The sequence below is a fragment of the Nelusetta ayraudi genome, unplaced genomic scaffold (genome assembly GCF_046127955.1).
Source record: "Nelusetta ayraudi isolate G7.1 ecotype Tasmania unplaced genomic scaffold, CSIRO-AGI_Nayr_v1 ptg000013l, whole genome shotgun sequence".
Taxonomy (NCBI): domain Eukaryota; kingdom Metazoa; phylum Chordata; class Actinopteri; order Tetraodontiformes; family Monacanthidae; genus Nelusetta; species Nelusetta ayraudi.
In genome coordinates, this window is record NW_027466063.1 from 1,331,594 (window position 1) to 1,351,655 (window position 20,062).

Consider the following 20,062-nt stretch of genomic DNA (forward strand, 5'->3'; position numbering starts at 1 on the left):
GTCGGGAGTGAAACAAAATCCACTTTGAAAAGCCTTCAGGGCAGTTTTATTTTGTGTGTGTGTGTGTGTGTGTGTTTCTATATATGTCATCAAATCCATTTAATGAACAGCAGCCAAGCTAATTTCCTTCACTGCAGCTTGGCAGGCAGGCAGTCACTTCCTGCGTTTCTTCTTCATGTTCCTCTGTGGTTTTAATGACGGCTTTCAGGAGTTATACTTCCTGATGTGGTTCCAACAAAAAGGAAGTCTACTGGTATGTGAACACGTTCTTCCACCGCCTGGTCGAGCTGCATTACTAGTCCATACTTGTGCAGCTCATTAATAATTTTTTTGTTTTGTTTTTTAATAATGCCCCAAATCTAGGAGCCAGAGAATTTTGTCAAGCCATTAAGGGTTCCACTTAAAAGTGCACCAGAGCAAATGAATGTTTGGTCCTCTCAACTGTATATTGCAGGAGATGAGGCTGAAAACATTTTTTTAGCCAAGGGAACTTATTAGCAGAGTCTCCCTAGTGGGTGCACGATCGCGGGGGAAGAAAAAGAGAAGCCCTTTTTTTCTCGGTTGGCTGTAACCCGATGAACATCATCTGCTGGTAAAGAAAAACACTTCAAACGCTCACCCGCGGCTGAAGCGCACCACAGGCTGCATGCTAATTAAAAGGCTGTATTATAACCTGCATAACTAGTCCATATGTATCCATGTGCTCAATGTTTCAGGTCTTACGGTCTAATCACTTCTTAGACTGCAGATTAGACTAATGAACACGCGCAGCACCTCATAGAAGAGGAGCCAAGGGTTCAATTGCTCACAATATTGTGATGTACGCTGATGACAATGTGTTGGAAATCAGTCCGTTTCTTTCGACAGTTGACTCCTGATCCAGAGCCGCCGGGAAATGAAGCTGCAGGCATTATGTATGAGCCCTCTGATGGAGTAAATAATGCAGGTAGTGAGGGCCGCATAGCCAGTTGCAGGTTCAAGCCGGAGAGAAACGAACAGTTTCTTCTGGGTGAGTTGATTGACTTGCCGCCTGGTTTCCTTGTGTGTAAATAAATAAGCGATCTGACCTGTAAATGAATCACAGAGAATATATTAGTATGTATGCACGCAGAGCTTTGCTTCAAAGTATTCCTAACACACCAGTTTGTCAGTCCATGCACACAGTGTATCGTAACGCACTCTAACGCGCCATTAGTCGTAGCGAGCGTCGCTTATTATTTGTCGATAGAGTGGAAAACCTGCGTCTAAAAGTTAAGAGTTAAGATTTGAAAACCGGCAACACTAAAATATTAACCATGTTTATTTTGCGACCATCTTCTAATGAATTCAGAGTTCTGAAACTGCACCGAGAATCACTGTGTCAGTCTCAGATGCAACAAGCGGCCTGCTGACTTTGCAGGAAGCTTGAACTAATCTCCCAAAACATAAAGTCATTTCTTTTTCTCCCAATATTACACGTGTATCGTGAAAAAGAAATGGAAACGCACGGGTCGTGGTCAAAAAAACGTACCGTCTAGCCAACCCGAGCCAAACACAGAGAGGAAAGCCTGAGCGCAGTGGCTGATCTCTCCTGTATTCACCGCATCCATGGCAGAAAAGCAGCTTGAGCCATAAAATAGATTGCCGGAGCGATGAAAAACCCACAGCGCGTGTACAATAATAACTCATTGTCCGCAGATACATGGGCTGCGGCGGTAATCTTCACATCTCCCCAGTGAGGAAATATAGATATTTGTAAAAGCACTGAAGGGATTAGGCAGGGTTTTCTACCTCCTGCGGTCCAGGGCCAGTGACACGCTGGGAGCAACCAGGAGCTCTGTGGAAGTCTGTTAAGGATGGAGAGGATTTGACGTGGCCGCCGCATTATTCCGATATTACCCAAACAAAGCCGCCAGCGTGAGTCCCGTTGCGGGGGGTGAGCTCTGATTCTGTGGACCTTAAAGGAACTCGAGTCGCCAGGGAGGCTCCCTCCCAAAAGGAGTGACGTTTCATTGCTAATAAAGCGGCGTGATCGGGGACGGCGAATAGGCGAAGGCCTTATTCAAAAACAGGTTTCCGTCCCCCGGACTATTAGCTCCCGCTGCTCACATACCTGTGCAACTATTAACCCTCTCGCTGACTCTCCGGAGTTAATTCCTAATGAAAAATAAATTGAGTTGCTCCCCACACTTTCATAACATTCCCACCGCAGAACAAATGGCCCCCTTTATGAGAGAAGACACACTGTTGTTAATGATTTTATAAGCAGGGAGCCCACCTGACATCCTGTTTTCTATTACTGTTCTTTATTCAATTTGCCGGCTGCGCTGCAGGTGACCTAACCTATAAAAGGGCACTCCAAATTAAATTATCAGGGCTTTTTGAACATTTATAAATTCAGAATCGGCCCCACAGAGGGATCTCATACGAGAAACTGATGGCTTCACCTTTAGTTTTGCATAAATCAATCGCGCCAAAGGTTAGAACACATCCTGCCACAATGCATCAATGCCGTTTTTTAACATCCCAACATACAGTTAGGACCCGGGAGTTCGTGGCGGCCGCGTGAGGTTCGTTCCAGCGTGAGGGTTTGCGCTGTCGTGTCTCCTGGCGTGAAGCGCGATATCGTGTGCAAGTCTCCGATCACTAACTCAGTCTGAAGAAATGAGCGAAACGCAAATGAGTGCATACAAAGAAACCCCACGACGGGACAGTTTACGCAAGAGAGGCTCCGGCTAATGACACGTGCACAACACGTATCCCAGTAAAAGCGCCAAAGCGTCTGAGAATTTTTCGTACTTTTCAGCATATTTTTACTCAAATTTGAATTTGAAGAAAAGGGGGCGAGAGACGTTCTGAGTGATGGCGGATTTATTGAGTGCACTTGTGAGATTGTCACTGCAAAGCTTTTGTCACCTCACCAGGATCCCCGTCACCCTTGGAAGAGCTCTCGCCGCACTGTCGTGCTGTTCCAGTCACTAACCTAACAAGAGGTCGCGGCAGACGGGGGGGAAAAAAAAACAAAGTCGTTCCAATCAGTGACACTTGTTGCACCTGCAAAACGTGTTTTTTTTTTTTTTTTTTTTTTTTAGTGAAAAAAAAATTGCTCTGTTAGAGAAAATGGAAAAAAGGCGCAAAGAGGTCCAGAATATGGATTGGATCATTCAACTGTGTTCGGCCAGGACAAATTATTTTGATGAGGCAGTCGAGTGTGACGGAGATTCATTTGTGAATTGTCTCCCCACCTCGCCGATCTTTGGAAAAATCTGTCTTTTTTTTTTTTCCCCAAATTCAGGTCCAGAAGTACTGAGGAAAAACCTAATACGTCGAGGAGTAAGTTGAACTATATTCCACTATTCCAGTTGGCCATTTAGAAGGGATTTTTCTCAATCACTCAAATTATCGTGGGCAACTATTGGCACTAATAATAATAGCAATAATAATAATATATTTTTGAAAAATAATTCATAATTACCATTATTTTTAATGGTTTTATGTTTTGTTTCTTGGACAAGGGTAAATCTCTGTGTTCTAATCCAGTCGTATTGCCATATTTATGTGCAACCATTTGCACACAATGTTCTACATTGTCCCGTCATATGAAATGCATCCATCACGTTTTCCCAAATCTAAAATACATAAGCTGATAAGAAAAAGTTTTTCTTTTCCCAGCAGTCAGCCAAATGGCTTGCACAAAAAAAAGAGAAAAAAATCTGAAAATGTGGTGTTTTGTTGGCTTTCTAAGAGGATATTGTTGATCCTCTTATCTTCCTGTGGCCGACTGCTGACAAACAAAAAAACCCCAAAACATCTCATTCTCAACCAAAATTGGTCTTTTTCTCTTGTCGTGCCCGCTGCCAGGTGTCACTTCAGTCCCCGGATAGATATTTCCCCCTGGGTGAAGTGACAAGCACTTTGTCGGCGCAGCGCCACCTACAGGCCGAGTCGGGACGCCTTGCTTTGTCTGCCGGGCCGCGGGAGCTGAACTTTTCCCCGGTCTGTGGCTGCCTTCCTCAGCTCGGCGAGAAGGAGGCCAAACGTCAGAGCAAAATGCGACCGTTAAAGTGTCACAACACATTCTTTACTTTTCCCCCGCGCTGCAAATCTCAATAACGGCTTGAAAGGCGTAAGCGGCACGTCTCCTTCCCCCCCCCCCCCCTCGCGTCCGCAAAGGTGCAGAAATTTCTGCCGCAGCGAGACTCGATTTCCATGAGAGAGGAAACATTTACACAAGACTGCCTCCGCACAGTCGCACGGATCTTTTCTCTCAGATGTCTTTTATTTATTTTTTTTTTACATTTTTTTTATATCCTCACAAAGCCATTGTAGGGCGAGCGGGCCCCACTGAGAGCATTACAAATTTGTCACCGAGAGATTTCCTGATTTAAAAAAGCATTTGGGGTGGAGGGGGGGGTGCAATCAGTCCAGGTTTGTTCCTGACAGTGTCACTTCCTTCCCGACTGCGAAGTGAAGGCGAGTGCCGGAGCGAGACTTTCACATGTGGGTTTTCACCGGAGCGCTGTTCCCAGGACAGCAACGGCGGCGCGGCTCTGTTGGTGGCATTCAAGGCAGCCGCGTTTCCCCGCCGATAGAGCTAAAAGAGCCGGGGCAATTCAAAGGGCCTCCGGGTGACACGCATTCACCGCGGAATTTGTTTGGGTGCACAGAGTGGAAGGTGAGGCTGAGACGTCCTCTCGGTTAGACCTGAATGGCCTCTTGTCTTCACGGGCTTTGGGCCGTTTCACATCCGAGTCTGCCTGCCGCTTCCTTCATGAGTGCCACATTATGAAGCAGGAACAGGGAACTGCAAAACTTAAGCACAAAAAGCGACGCGTGCCATTGATCACAGCTTTGTTCTGTGAACGTCAGTAAACAGCCAGTGAGGCACAGGCCACAGGCCTAATTGGGACTTTGACAGGTCATGAAATTGAAGAAAAACAAATGTTTCTGATGGTTATCTTTGAGAGAGCCAGTGACTGCAGAACAAAGGGCTTTAAAGGCCTCTTCATACTGCGGCTTTTGTCTGGTTTTACTGTATTTCAAAGGCCTGTTGTGGGTTGATGTCCACCCGATAACCTCGATCCCGTGTTGATACAAGCAATAATGTTGTTGTCACTGAACTGTCAACCCTCCTACTTGAGCTATTTAGAAAGTCCATGCTAAAACGCACAGCTCAAGAAATAAGCCCTTTGTGATGTCATGAAGAGACACCGATGCCAGTGAAGTTAATGAAAACATCCTCTTTCCACAGTTTCATTATTATTATTATTATTATTATTATTATTAGTAGTAGTAGTAGTAGTAGTAGTAGTATTATTAATAAGTAATTAATTAATTAATGAAGAAGAAGAAGAAGAAGAACCCACCATGGTCTGAAAATGGGTACAGTATTGGCCTTTTGACTTTCATGGTCCTAAGAACCATGTACTTCCATTACAGAAGATGTATTACGACACACAATATTGTTCTAATAAATAAATCAGGAGCTGTTTTGTTGCAGCTGGTTACATGAGTGGTATTAAGGCAACCTGTGTCTTGGTTCCATGCATTGACTCACTGAAGTTATTATGCACTCTGTCATGCTTGTGATCATTTTTGACAAACACTCTAATCCTCCGATAGGAGGAGTTGAATGATCTTGGGATTTTTTTTTTTCCAATTATTCTTTCGTCATTTTTTCTTTTTTAAAAAGCTAAAGGTAACTCCTTTGACTTGAATTAAAAATATAGATATAGATTCTTTATGTCTCCTTTTGACCCTCCAGTATTTTAGCTTTATAGTTCAGCGAGAGCGCCGTCAGAGGTTAAGTTGGCAAAGCGGGATAACATTCTAAGGTAAGACTCTGCACTTGTTTACGAACTCGGGTGTGTGCGCCGCAGCTGATAAAGCAGTCGGAGGTATGAGTGATGAACAATAAGATGGCCGCAGGAAGCCTCGCGGCCTGGAATGTGTCTGAATTATCAGTCAGACCTTTGCGGAAGGGAGGAGGGGGAGGCTGTCTTCCCGCGAGTTGGCCGGGGCCTGACTTGTTTTGGCTGCTGTTTACACAGCCTGCTGCCTGTGTTCAGCCTGAGACAATGGCAAGGAAGCTGCCCGAAAGGCAGCACACATCGCCCAAAGTGGACCGAGTACAGCTCAGAAAGTAAGGAGAGAGAAAAAAAAAAAAAATCTGTTTTTGAGAAGACACATAGTGGAGGACAGTGCAGAGGCTGCTTTGTATCACTCAGGTCAGGCAGGCAGGCCGAAGGTCACCGCTTGTTTTTTTTTTGTTGTACTAGAAGCAGATTAAAGATCGAGACAGGAAGGGCCAGGTTTCGGGAAACAGGAAAAGCTGATGCAAGGAAACGGCCCACGTCAGCAGCCAGCCCACAGCGCTCGCTGCTAAAAGCGCAGTCCAGACTCGCCGCCACCATGGAGTCTTCACTCAGGTCGCCAATGAAACTTGTACTTCTGACAGGTACGTGAGCTCGTCCGCCCTCCGTCGGGCAGCAAGTAGATCCTTCTGTAACCTTTTCTCAGATCTGCGTCGGTTTGTATCACTATTCTCACCTTCCTGTTTCTCGAGGGGCTTTGTGTCCGCAGTTGAGAGTGTCACGGTTCGCCACGGGTTTTGGCCGCAAAGCGTTTCACCCGCCGCTTGTCTTTCTGCTACCGCAGCATGGCTCTCCAGTCTGATGGATCCGTGCGCGCTCTCTGACATTTGTAACTCTTGCCACCGACTCGCGACGTGCAAGGCCCTGAATGGATCCAAGGACGCCTGCTTCTGCAACCACGGATACACCGGAGACGGGACGACATTTTGCAACGGTGAGCGGCGACGCGCGCAAGCGGGACGGGCCTGGTGCGGCGCACGCGGAGAGCGAGGGGAAGGCTGTCAGGGCCTGGAGCTTGAAAGGCCTTGTTTTAAACTGAATTTTAACAATAACTGGATTAATAATATAAGATTACTGCCATATGTAGCAAATGTAATTAACAGTCAAGGCACTTAGGGTGTCATTGTGTATTTTGATATTTTGGACACACAGTAATAACAATAATAATAATAATAATAATAATAATAATAATAATAATAATAATAATAATAATAACAATAATGATGAAAAATTTGTAGTTTGTGCAAAGTCTTAAATAATAGGCAGGTAGCTTCACTGAATACACTTTGGCTGTTAAATTATCTAGATGAGCATGCCTTTGGTATGAAATCCTTCCTGAGTGGCTTCTTCCTGTCAATCATCCATTCTGTCTCGGCCAGGAGCTGAAACAGGATAGGTTAAAAAAAAAAAAAGAAATGTTGCAATTTTATCCTTGAATCTGATGAATTCAAAGACACGCAGCGACCCTGTGAAGAACAAAAGTCATGAATTTTCCATTTTCATTCATTTATTTTTCAAACATATTGAAAAATGGAACAGATGCTTTTTCTGTTATGCAAACAAACAGTGTTGTGTTGTCTCGCAAGTGAATGTCTATACCAACTAGCTGCTATCGAACCTTAGTTGGGCAGGGAACAGGGAAAACATTGCAACATTTAAACATTGATCCAAAAAAAAAAACAAAACACTGAGACGTTCCCATTTTTATTTTTTTATTTTACTTCCTCTGTCCACATTGTTACCCCTGATGCGGCGATGAGCTTGTTTAGAATTCCGGGAACCTATTTTGCTTCCTGACTCAAACACTTTCCACAATCATTGCAAGGCTACACATAATTCCAGTGCTAAGAATAAATCTAAATATGACTATGGTGCAGTCCACGGAGCCAAGCATTTTATCTTGGATAAATAATTGAAATGAGGTACTTTTAATGTTCCAGTATTTCAAAAGTGTCAACTGCAAGCCAAAAGAGATACTGGCCGATTTAAAAATAAATAAATAAATAAATAAATAACAAAAAAAAACTAAAACTACTAAAACTAAAAGTAGTTTTAGTAGTTTGAACTAAATTTTGAACTAAATTTCAGAATGCACCTGAAATGTCCTTGAACTTTTACTGGTGAACTTCGGTGGACCTTCTATCATCTTTTGTATTCACAAGTCCAACTGTTCAGAGTTTCAGTATTTCTTTCTCTGCTCTGCTGGCACGCTGCTCTCCAACAAAGTGAGTGAACCAGTGCCTGATCCACGAATCCAACTCTAAATGTTCTGCTTCAATGACAGGTTGCTTTTGAACACTCCTCGTCATTGCGCTGTTCACATTTTGACTTCATGAGACCAAAGCGACATCTTGTTGAGACCTTTTCTTGGTGGTAGCAACTAATACTGCCCTTTAAACTGAGGAAATGAACTCTACACGACGAAACTTAAGCTCTCTCAACGCGAGATCAGTGTTGCACGAACCTTCGTTTTCAGCTCAGCCTTTGGTGTGTGTGTTGTGGGTGTAAAGTGTTTGTGCAGTCAAGACAGCTCAAGTGTCCCATGCATCACAGAGGTATTTCCCCTTCAGGATGCATTCAGTTCCCTCATCAGAGCAGAGGATTTCCCTTCCCGGACAGCTTTTGTGCAAAAGGTACAAAGAGGAAGAGCACAGCGTTCATCAAACCTCCGCAGCAGAAAACAACATTTGAAAGTTCCAGGAATTGGAGAGGGCAGAGGCAGAATCGAAACCTGCGAGGACGTAGACTCGTGGGAGTCGGACCGAGATATGTTCTATGTAATTTCAGAATCTCGTGCAAACAAAGCAGACAAAAAATTGTCGGCGCTTGATGAAAGCCAGCTGAGGCCGTCAGCAAGACGTCATGAGACGGACAGCCCAAGATAAAATCAAGGGCAGGATGCGGCATCCCGGTCAAAGTATCGGAGCGTCTCGCCGTGATAGTGGAGGACAGCACCAGTCGATATTTGCACTGAGATGGAGCCAAGATGCCCTCATTGATACATTTATGAATCAGTGATGGGTTGTTTAGTTTGAAGATGAAACGGGCAACACGCTGCCAAGACGATTGCACACGGTTGTCGAAAGCACTGAAGCCTTGGTGCTTTAGATTCCAAAAGAAAACTTCCACGTTCCTACTTTATCAGCAGTGCAAAGCAAAATACTTAAACGTAGCTATTTCATCGCGCGTCACACTCTCCCATGGGGGGCAAAGAAGGTTTTGTGAATTCGCTTCCTGTCCTCTGCGTTTCACCAGTAACCCCATTTTACCCTGCTTGTCGAAGTCAGACGCATTTTTTCCTCCTCCGTAGATGACAACGAGTGCCAGAATGTGACGAACATCTGCGGCCATCGGGGGAACTGCACCAACACGCCAGGCAGCTACTACTGCACGTGCCTCCCCGGTTACAAGTCGACGGGAAAGGCCGAGTTCCAGCCCAACGATGGCACCGAATGCAGCGGTAGGATAAACGACACGTCAGAGGTGGCGTTTCCTCTAGCCCCCCCTGCTGGTGTACCTCCCGCGACGCACGCCTTTTTATCCCCCTCTGACATTTCTGGCCAGCGCAGATGAGCGTTGCGGGATGAAACGCTGGATTTTGAAGATGATCACTGAATCTGTCATTTATATTTTATGCACACTGAAATCACAGCGTCCGTTCCAAAAGGAATTATACAGTAGTTTTGCATTGAATGAGGATGACTAAGCCTCTTGCTCGGAACAGCCCCGGTTCTCCTTTTCATTTATTCCACAGGCAGACATACTTCACAGAGATGTAAATGAAAGGCAGGCAAAGACACTCAGTGGCCACATTATTAGGTATCATGTTCATCGGCTTGTTAGCACAAAAAGCTCTTCAGCCAATCGCGCGGCAGCAACTCAGTGCGTTTAGGCTTGTTGAGAATGGGGGAGGACTTTTGTTTTTATCGCCTCAGAAGATTAAAAGGTTTTGTATTATACCCAAAATCCTTCGCTAGAATGAATGCTATTGAATGCTAGCACCAAACTGGTGCCACAAACTCATGTTCAGGTACACAGGATGGACAAATATTTGACAGGAATGAAAAGAAGAATTCAGGAGTCCGGCAGTGGCCAGTGTTCTTTGTTGTTGGGCACTTTTAGCTGTAGAATGTTGGTTTTGAAAATAATGTTGGTTTTGATATCACAAAAAGTGCTGTGCCAAAGCTAAAACATTATTTGCACATTTATGTTGTTTCATTTTCTCACCATTTTGTCTTTTTTTTGGGGTGGGGGGGGCATGAAAAAGTTTCTTCCTCCAAGGTGGGGCGTGACAAAGTTTGAGAACCACTGCCCTAATGCCATGCAAGTCTATGGGGTGAAAAGTCAACTTTGTCCTAGAGACATGGGGCCACTTGCAGGTTCATCGGGATCCCTCAAGACACAGCCACGTCAAATTTGGGAGAAAGTTTGAGAACCACTGCTTTACACCGTGTTTGCCTTTAACCGAGTTCCTGACGTTTCGCTTGTCTTTCCCAGATATTGACGAGTGCGAGTCGGGGGGGCGCTGTGGTCCCAACTCACACTGCCACAACACCAATGGGGCTTTCTATTGCACCTGTCAGCGTGATTACACCCCAACTTCAGGCACTCAGCACTTTCATCCAGAGACGGGCGCAGGATGTAAAGGTCAGTGGAGGAAGACAGAAATGCACTCAACACAGTCACACATGCACGTTTTTTTTTTTCCTCTTTTTTGGGGGAGGGCGGGGGGCGCTGTTATGCAACTCATCAAGTAACGGTGCAATGTTGAATTGTCCCCCTTTTTTTTTCTTTTTCCCCCCTTTTCCCCCTTTTTTTAAGTGTTGATGTGACTCAGCCACACAATGTTATGCTGCTGCAAGTCCTCGGCAATCTTTGTTTTGTTTTTTTTAGTTTTTTTTGAGATGACAGATGGTTCCGCCACTGAAACAATGCAGAGAAATGAATCAATCAAGCAAAGATAAGTTTGGTTCATTGCTGTCCCCCCCCCCCCCACTTCCAGAGCACCCACAAAAATACTGCCACGACGACGTGGAATGTGTCACCAGGACGGTCAACAGCATTCTCAAAGATGTAAGTCGCACCTTCCTCCGCCGTGCCAGGCTGACAATAGATGTGAGAACACTGCCCTCTGTTGGAGAGGCGTGAGACAGACGCAAGATTGATTTATATTTGTACAGTGAGCCGGAAACACAGGGCCCACAAACTAAATTAGAGAGATCCCAAATACTGGATAGTTTACTGCGCCAGGAAATAAATGATGAACAGATAAATAATCCAAGTACCTGTCCGCCCTGCATTGAGAGGCACTTTGTGTTCAGACCAACTTGACAAGTTGGATGCTGACTGGCTTATATTTGGATTGTAACCAGGACAATGTGACCTGTACTGAAGTCCTCGCACCCTCCGTGACATTTGGCAGTGTCCAATGTCATTGAGGGTCAAGTGGGTGAAAACCTGCAGCCAGATGTCCCAATGCACACAAATGTTTCTGCCAAAAGTGAAGTGCGGGGGTCAGCGGCCAGTGTGTTGAATCAGTTTCCACTTGCTGCACATGCTGGTATATATGATCCTTCCATGCCTGTGGAAACACGTATGACATGTTTGACAACAAAAAAAGTCCATGTTTCTTCCTTGTTAGGTGTCGCTTTGGTCTCATGATGTCAAAATGTGAAGCTCGGTGAAGAGAAGTGTTCACAGCAACTGTCTGAAGTGGAACATTCAGTGATTCATTCATGGATCAGACACTTGTGTTTAAGTTCACCTGTACAGATTATAGTGCATTCTGAAATGTCATCCAAAAGCATTTTTTTGGGAGTTGCACTCATTTATTTCTTCACTGGTGTGTTTGCTTATTACGGCTCTCAGATGAGCAACTTCTCGGAGCCGCAGAGCCTCCTGGAGGAGATCTCGACGCAGACATCCGGAGAGCTCACCTCAGTGGAAGTGATCACATACGTCGAGGCTCTAAGTCGGTCAACAGGAAAGGATTACGCTGTCGCGCCTTCTGCCGTCAACTCAACTCTCATGGTAGCTTTATTTTTTCCGTTTGACCGTCGCCACCCTGTGCTCAAGTTTTGCCTGAAATACAGTTGCATTTAGAGCTAAATCGGGCAGCAAAGGGGCATTGGAAATGTTTTCAAAGCTAGAACCTTTGCTCTTCTCTTTGACAGAAATTAGTGGACGCAGTCAACAACTTGGTGGAGAAGGACGAGCTGGTTGCATGGAGCAGGATGAAAGAGGAGCGTCGGGAGCGCACCATCACCAAGCTGCTCCACACCGTCGAACAAAGTGCTCTGACGCTGGCCAAAAACTGCAGAGGCCCAACTGAGCTGGAAATCAAGGCCAGCGACATGGGTAGGACCACCTACTGTCACGGGTCGTCCTTCCCCGAACACCGTTCCTCTTTTTTTCTTGTTGAAGGCAAAAGAGAAGAAATTGCGGTTGCTGTTCTTTCTCTAACAATCTATCGAACTGTCAAACTGCCGGTTAATCGATTCATTTTTTTTCCTTTGACAGAATTAAAACTGTTCACTTTCGACGGCCGCCACACCAAAGCCAAACTGTCTGCCTCCATGGCGGGAGATCTCATCCATCTCACTCCCAAACAGAGGCCTGCCAAGGAGAGAAATGGTAAGGTAGCCCTGTTCAAAAGGATAGGACCTCCTGCATGCTGGGCCCATTATCTTCTCCAGGTGCCACTAAGCACGTCAGAGACGACACAAGAAAATAGTTTGAAATCTGTTTTGAGAAATACTAAAAAGTCATTAGGCACAGGACAAGCTCACCTCAAGCCCACGATTTCTGAGTGCGCGTCCAACTTTCGGCCGGTTCCTCTCCTCTGTCCCTCATCAAATAAACTCATCAAGCCGACGCTTCGCTGCCCAGCCGTTCAAAACTGAGCTTGTCGCCGTTGGCATGCGACTCGCTAGCCTGTCAAGGTGACCTTTCCAAGTGGATTTTTCAGAACGTGGAGTTTCTTTGACATCCCTCCCTCTCTTGCGCTTGGACTTAATTAAATCCACAACACGATAAGTTTGCCTCCCCTGCGTCTTTGTGGAAACCCGACAACTTTGCTCTGTCCATCAGGAAGCGTGTCGGTGGTGTTCGTGCGATACGACAGCGTCAGTGACATCCTGAAGCCCAGCGCCGACCCCGGTGTCACGGACTACTCGCGCTACGCAGGAACAGGGGAAATCACTGTCAACTCCCAAGTCATAGCGGCGGCCGTCGCACCTGCTGACGTCTACCAGCTCGACCACGTCGCCTTCACGCTGAGACACTCTGAGGTAAAAAAGACAAGAGGCTGATTTTTTTTTTTTCTGCACATGAAAGAAATCAACCCTCAGAGCTCAAGAGTGTTTAATTTGAGTTTGTCTTGGTTGTGAACAGCTCGGTGAACAATTGTTTTGAAGGTATTGTTCTATTGTACCGATTTAAGCGATTCAGTTCGCCTCAAAAGAACTGTTGTACACAGTCGGCCTGGTGCACTTCATTATCCATCCTCATTTTGTAACGGTGTTTATTTTTTTAGTGATATTACAAGCAAGCTGGAGCAACGTCTTTCTTAGTCCGGGAAGATGTGAATGCAATCTCCATTTTTTCTAAATCGTTCATCCATTGAGTCATCAACATGAATATTTTGTTCACTGCGAAACATCAATATCCCATCATGTGACTCACTCAGACTGGAGTCTCCACTCAGTTGGAATAGTATTCTTTTTTTTTTTCTTTCTTTTAATTTCCCAGATTGACTCTGGCGGCGAACTTGATAACTGGCGGAATTTCCATTAGAGTCCAATTTAAACGAAGCTTCCCATGGGAGGAGTAGGCCATGATTTTGCAAAGTTTTATAAGAAAAATTTGAGATTTTATTCCATGTTCTTTGGCAATGACCCACCCAGTTAAGGGTAATTGGAAGAGGAAAAGGTGAACAGATGAACGGAGACGCGAATAATGGTGGAAATAACCCTAAAAGTTAATGTGCTGGATTCTTTTCAGACAATTAAAATGTATGAGGAAGTAAAATCATTATTTTTGTAGGTCCCGAGAGGCTTGAACCTAACAAAGGATGTGTTGATTTATGGCAAATTATGGAAAGCTTTCGTAAAATTGCAATGCCAATTAATTTTTTATTTCTATTTTATTGTTTTGCTGCCATCTGTTCTGGTATGTTTTTCTACAAGCTTAGCTTCATGTAATAAAAGAAACATTTCAAAGTGCTGTTCCTAAAGACCAGCAGCTCAATTTTGGTGGAATGAACAGAAAATGAGTGAGCACGTTTCTATTCTTTCATGAAGTTGCATCACGGCAAAGCTAAAGTAAATGACACCAATCAAATTCATCCCCCGCCAGTGCCTGCACTCGAAGCCCTCCTCGTAATTTGAAAGGGGAAGGAGTCGACCTCCGCTCTCGAGCCCTGTGTGTCCATGCCAACTTGGGGATTAAAACTGGGCCTCCCCTCAGCTCGACGGGGCCGCTCTGCTTTTCCATGTCGGGCATCCTGGCATTGCAAACGGTGAACACGCGCTTTATTTTTCTACCCTCCGCAGCCAATCGACACCGCGGTCGACGTGACCAAGTGCGCCTTCTGGGAGTACGCGTCGGACAGCCTGCAGGGCCACTGGGCCACCCACGGCTGCGAGACACTCCACGTCAACAGCAACGCCACCACCTGCTCCTGCGACCACCTCACGCACTTCGCCATCCTCATGTCGTCCGGCCGGGCCAACGTAAGCCGTCCGACGTTACAGCAACGCTGTGTTAACGAGAGACAAAAGTGTTGCTTGGCTTTGCGTCGACGACTGCTCGCGGCAGACCGATCGTTTAGAAAATGTTTGATTATCTTTTTATATTTCACCTATATTTCACTTCCTCAACACCTACTGGGTGCACACAGACAGATTGTTCTCAAATGAATAAATACATGAAATGTATATTCTAATACAAACAAGCTTAAAATAATAACAATCTGTGATGTGAAACTGTTTAAACTAGACCTTCGAAAAAAATAAAATAAATTACTAAGGTGTAGTTGCCTCAGTAATTCCACTTCATACTTTCATACTTTTTATTTTATTATTTAATTTTATTTAATTTTATTTTATTTAACCTTCCTGACATTAAAATGAAACAGCAGTCGTGATACAAAGTATGAATATATTTATGCATAACAAATGAAAAAAGTAAAAGAAATGAATTATTATTATTATTGTTATTATTATTATTATTATTATTATTATTATTATTATTATTATTACTAATAATAATAATATTGATGATAATAATAACAATGATAATAATAATAATAATAATAACAATGATCAACCTCAATAGAGTGAGAAAATGTGAGTGAACACGCTCTCTCCCCATGTTGCCTCCCAGCTGGTGGCCCACCACACCATCCTGACCAGGATTACCCAGCTGGGGATGATCATCTCCCTCATCTGTCTGTCCATGTGCATCTTCACCTTCTGGTTCCTCAGCGAGATCCAGAGCACCAGAACGACCATCCATAAGAATCTCTGCTGCAGCCTCTTCATGGCCGAGTTCATCTTCCTGGTTGGGATCAACATGAACACCCATAAGGTGAGCCGGAGTTGGAAGCTGCACCCAATCAAATTTCTTTCCATCCCTTTCAAAGCCAACAAAACGCCAGGGCCTCAATGCACCTGTAATGATCCAAAAGAAAAAAGAAAAAGAAGAAAAGTCTTGTTTGTCTTCTCCTCCTCCTCTAAAACTGTCCCTGTGTTTCTCTGCAGCTCTTCTGCTCGGTTATTGCTGGGCTGCTGCACTATTTCTTCCTGGCAGCCTTCGCCTGGATGTGCATCGAGGGCATCCATCTGTATCTGATAGTAGTCGGCGTCATCTACAACAAAGGCTTCCTGCACCGCAACTTCTACATGTTTGGCTATGGAAGCCCGGCGGTGGTGGTGGCCATCTCGGCGACACTTGGCTCCAAGTACTACGGCACTGATAAAGTGTAAGAAAATAGTTAGGGATTATTATTATTCATATTATTCATATTATTATTATTATTATCATTATTATTATTATTATTCATAATAATGAATATTTGGCTAGTTTTCCCACACAGTGGTTTGAATTTCTCCTCTAAAGCCCCTTTCTTCACCTCACTCAGCGTCCTTATTATTCAGGGAGCAAAGATAAACAAACGGTGTTAATTATAAATTCAAGGGGACAGAGATTAAATTTGCCTGCAGGGACAGGGAGGAAGTTGGAGGGTTGCCTGTGCCGGAGAGGAAATGATGAGAGGTCTGCGTGCCGTGGATAATTTGGGGAGAATACGCAAATAAAGGCCCGTTGTTTATTCAAAGAGAATACAATGAGAAGATTTAAGGCTTTGCGACGCATCGTTCATTTGTCGGAGACACAGGAACTTTTCTGAGAAATGCTTATTGGCTGGAGGAAAAGAGCCGGCGGCACAGTGCGACGGTTGCGAGGGCTGCGTCAGGAACACGTGCAGCCGTCGGGTCAGTCGGATGCGCTCGCGCTTCAACCGCCTTCATGTACAGAAGAAGAGCTGCACTCAGTTTTGTCGCTAGCGTGCTACGACTGGCGAACCAACCGGACTGTCTGTCTTTGTGCAAACAGGTGTTGGCTGAGCACCGAAAACAACTTCATCTGGAGTTTCATCGGCCCGGCGTGTCTGATCATTCTGGTGAGGCTGGAGAGGAGGCCGCCGCTGACGCCTTTCCAAGACACTCGTCTTAATTTTTATGTTTGTTTTTTTTGTTTTTTTTTTCTGTCTGTATTTTTCGCCTCAGGTCAACCTGTTGGCTTTTGGAGTGATCATCTACAAAGTGTACCGTCACACCGCCGTGAAAAAGCCGGAAATCAGCCACTATGAAAACATCAGGTAGGATTAAAGAGCGGCCGCGCTGAGAAGTTTGAAGGAAAATGTGGAGGGGGAAATAAAAAAACCAAGGGGATTATTCCACCGTCACGCTGCGATGAACATGAAAGTGTGGTTCGGTGGCGTGTATGTTCACCGACTAGTTGGGTTGCCGGCTAAAGGTCCTGTGTGTAAAATCTTGAAGGACGCAGGCGAGCTTCCCAAAAACATGGCAGTGCAAGATGGCGGCTAATTAGGAGCAAGACCTTTGCTCTATGTATATTCTTATACATGTGAGAACCATTTTAAGGGTAGGAAAACCAAATGACTTTTATTGTACTGCAACTGTACACTTTTAGTGGTGTATTTATAGGCAGTATGTTAAGTTTTTACCAATATAAAGATCACAAATCAAGCCAGATTTTACACACTGGACCATGAAAAGTTGCCTCGGCGGCCCGCAGGTCCTGCGCCCGCGGCGCCATGGCCCTGCTGTTCGTGCTGGGAGCCACCTGGACCTTTGGAGTGCTGCACATCCTCCACGAGACCACCCTCACTGCCTACCTGTTCACCATCACCAACGCGTTCCAGGGCATGTTCATCTTCATCTTCCTCTGCGTGCTGTCCCGAAAGGTAAGGTGGAAGCAGAGCAGGAATTTAATATATTATTATTATTATTATTATTATTATTATTATCATTATTGTTATTAATAACGCGCACAATTCCTCTCATAGTCATGTTGGAAAAGAATAGAAATAACGTTTACAAGGCAAAACATATCTGTTTAAATGATTAAATTGATTGAACTAAATGTAGTTTGTCGTCATTAATGTGATCGGAGTGCAGACACCGATGGCAGCATATTTTTATAGCTTTAAAATAGAATTTAAAAATATATAAATATGTCCCCAAACAGCATTGACAAAAAAAAAAAAAAAAAATCTTAAATCTAATGAATTTTTCGCCTTGTGGTTTTTGTGTCCTTCCAGATTCAGGAGGAGTACTACAGGCTTTTCAAGAACATGCCCTGCTGTTTTGAATGTCTGAGATGAAGGAAAACCGCCATGTCACCTGTACTCTCCACAGCAACAGTTGTCTAATGAATGAAAAAAGATGTATCTCGTGTTTTTAAAAGTTTTTTTTATTTATTTTTTTATCTTTTTACTCATCTATTAAAATGAAGTGTTAGAAGAGGCTGACATCCAACTCCAAAAAGAAAAAGTTTCTCTGTAATCCACAAATCAAAACACTTTTGTCTGTCTCGCGTATCATCTAGAATGAATGCAGCATCACAGCCTCCACTGCTATTTTCATGTCTCAGATTAATTTGTAAATTATTAAAATAAAGTCAACAAAATCATCCATTCCATTCCTCTTGATTTATTTATTCATTTATTTATTCAATGGTTGAAATCGCCAGCCCTGATCGTCCACCTAGCGGGCAGGCAGGATGCCCCCGTTTGCCTGCGATCCAGGTCAACATCCCCATCTGCTGGACATAATGTGAAACGCTTTGGCCCGTATGACTTCTACCGTGGGGGCGGTAACGCGTGTTTGTCAAATCAGCGCTGCGGCATTCCGTGTTGCAGAATTTCATGTCACAGAAATTGGGACACGGTACTTGTTTTAGAAAGTATCTGATGTTGCTGTTCTGCAAAACAACACACTGTTGTGCAACGTTGTAGTTTGATTTTATTTCTTTGTATATATGTTATATATAAAACTTTTCAAATATATTGTTTTACTTGGTGGAAATATTATCAGGAAGAAAAAAAAAAAATCTGCCACAGTTGTCAGTTAAGCATAATTTTTTTTGCATCTGAGATCTTGTGTTAGGATAGAATAAAAGAGAAAAACTGACTTGTGACAACTTATTTATGTTGAGGCAGTCGTGCATTCCATTTACATCGCCACTTGTCACATCACATTATTCCCATATTTGGTTCTTCTTCAAAATGTTTAGAACGAGTCCACTTTTTGTTCCAATTTTTTCCACAACCAAAAAAATGTGATGCTGGAGCCCCCTGCTGCCAGGCGGCAACATGACGAGAATGTAAAGCCGTTAAATGAAAGAGGCTCCAAAGGATGACAGACTCCTCCAGCGCGATCACACCAGGGATTTCTGCCGTGTGCACATAACCCTAAAAGACAGCGAGAGCGAGACACTTAAGCAGATTGCCGCTTGATGTCATCACCCAAAAGCTGTGCGCGCGGAGAGGGATGTGTGGCGATCGCTTTGGGCTAAGGAAGTTTTTTTTTTTTTTTTTTTTTTTTAAATCAGCATGAAGAGCAGCGATTCACTTGCACAGTTCGACTCCATTGTGTCCACCACTGCACCTTTGAAGTTTTTCACCAGGAATCTGAAGACAAAGACCAGCACTGATACTGAAGATGAGAGGGAGTTGAGCAGCCTGCATGAATGCTGCTGAGTAAAATGACACGTTTTCACTTGAACTCAAAGAATTGTGTGGGAAACGAAACAAGGCATAAAAAGAAAAAAAAAAAAAAAAAAAAAAAAAGTCTGCCACATTTAAGAAAATGTCAACTTTTAGACCGACAAGTTGTGCAAAAAAAAAAAAAACAATGAAAATGTTACTTCATTATAATATCTGTGGCGTTCTCCCTCAGTCGCTGCAGGATATTAGGAGTCTTTGGGGGAACGATATTGGAAAGGAAATGACAGCTGATGAATAGGAAGCAGTGCTTGAGTTGATACATACCCCCTCCCCATGTGCCAGGCACGGCATAATTCAACTTAAAATGGTGTTAAGAACACACTGGCGAAAATGGTCCCTAATATAAATCCCTCTTACCCCCTCTGTAAGGGCCAACCAGCGGATTACATACACATGCCGTGGTCCTGCCCTGGCACATTCTGGATATTTCAGTGAGACATCATGCCCAATCCTACACGTGCACAATCTGGATTCACACCCAAAACCCCTGAAGAGAAAATCAGATGTGCTTTCAAAGGTTCCCTGTAAAAAAAAAAAAATAGAAACATTTGGAAACCTCTTTTTTGAACATGATGAGTATTAATAAATACCATTAAATGCAGATGATTAGAATACCCATATTGATGCGAGACTGTGGCTAGCAGCGGTGAAACCCCCTCTTTGTATGTGTCTGTGTGTGTGTAAATGTTGACATTAAATTCTCATCAAGCCAGTGGCCAAGGTTCATATGCATTTTTAATAATTCACTTCAAAGATGATGTTATGTCAAACAAAATAATAATAATAAAAAATAATAATAATAATAATAATAATAATAAACCATGCAGTGGTTAACACTTGTCAGCTCACAACAAGAAGGTTGCGTGTTGGATCCCCAGCCCAAGGGTCTTGCTGAGTG

General features: G+C 44.0%; 1 protein-coding gene across 2 annotated transcripts; it reads left to right on the plus strand.

Moving 5' to 3' along the window:
* The first annotated feature begins 6,063 nt into the window (after nt 1-6,063).
* adgrl4 (adhesion G protein-coupled receptor L4) lies at nt 6,064-18,069 on the plus strand. 2 transcript variants are annotated; one of them, XM_076022649.1, is made up of 16 exons: nt 6,064-6,436; nt 6,637-6,786; nt 9,163-9,312; nt 10,350-10,499; nt 10,855-10,925; nt 11,721-11,882; nt 12,026-12,251; nt 12,285-12,485; nt 12,942-13,141; nt 14,405-14,584; nt 15,237-15,440; nt 15,614-15,834; nt 16,467-16,533; nt 16,640-16,731; nt 17,172-17,340; nt 17,698-18,069. In XM_076022649.1, the coding sequence occupies exons 1-16, from the start codon at nt 6,391-6,393 to the stop codon at nt 17,758-17,760; spliced, it is 2,352 nt and encodes a 783-aa protein (XP_075878764.1). In that variant the 5' UTR covers nt 6,064-6,390; the 3' UTR covers nt 17,761-18,069. The 2 variants fall into 2 exon arrangements, with proteins under 2 accessions (XP_075878764.1, XP_075878766.1); XM_076022651.1 differs by having other exon boundaries at nt 6,070-6,436; nt 12,026-12,209; nt 12,372-12,485.
* Nucleotides 18,070-20,062: the final 1,993 nt, after the last annotated feature.

What these genes read in the sequence shown, in the direction of transcription:
- adgrl4 (XM_076022649.1), top strand. Translation starts at nt 6,391, where the DNA reads ATGGAGTCTTCACTCAGGTCGCCAATGAAACTTGTACTTCTGACAG. An exon ending in GAAACTTGTACTTCTGACAG is followed by an intron (nt 6,437 to 6,636) that starts GTACGTGAGCTC and finishes CTGCTACCGCAG; the next exon opens with CATGGCTCTCCAGTCTGATG. An exon ending in GACGGGCGCAGGATGTAAAG is followed by an intron (nt 10,500 to 10,854) that starts GTCAGTGGAGGA and finishes CCCCACTTCCAG; the next exon opens with AGCACCCACAAAAATACTGC.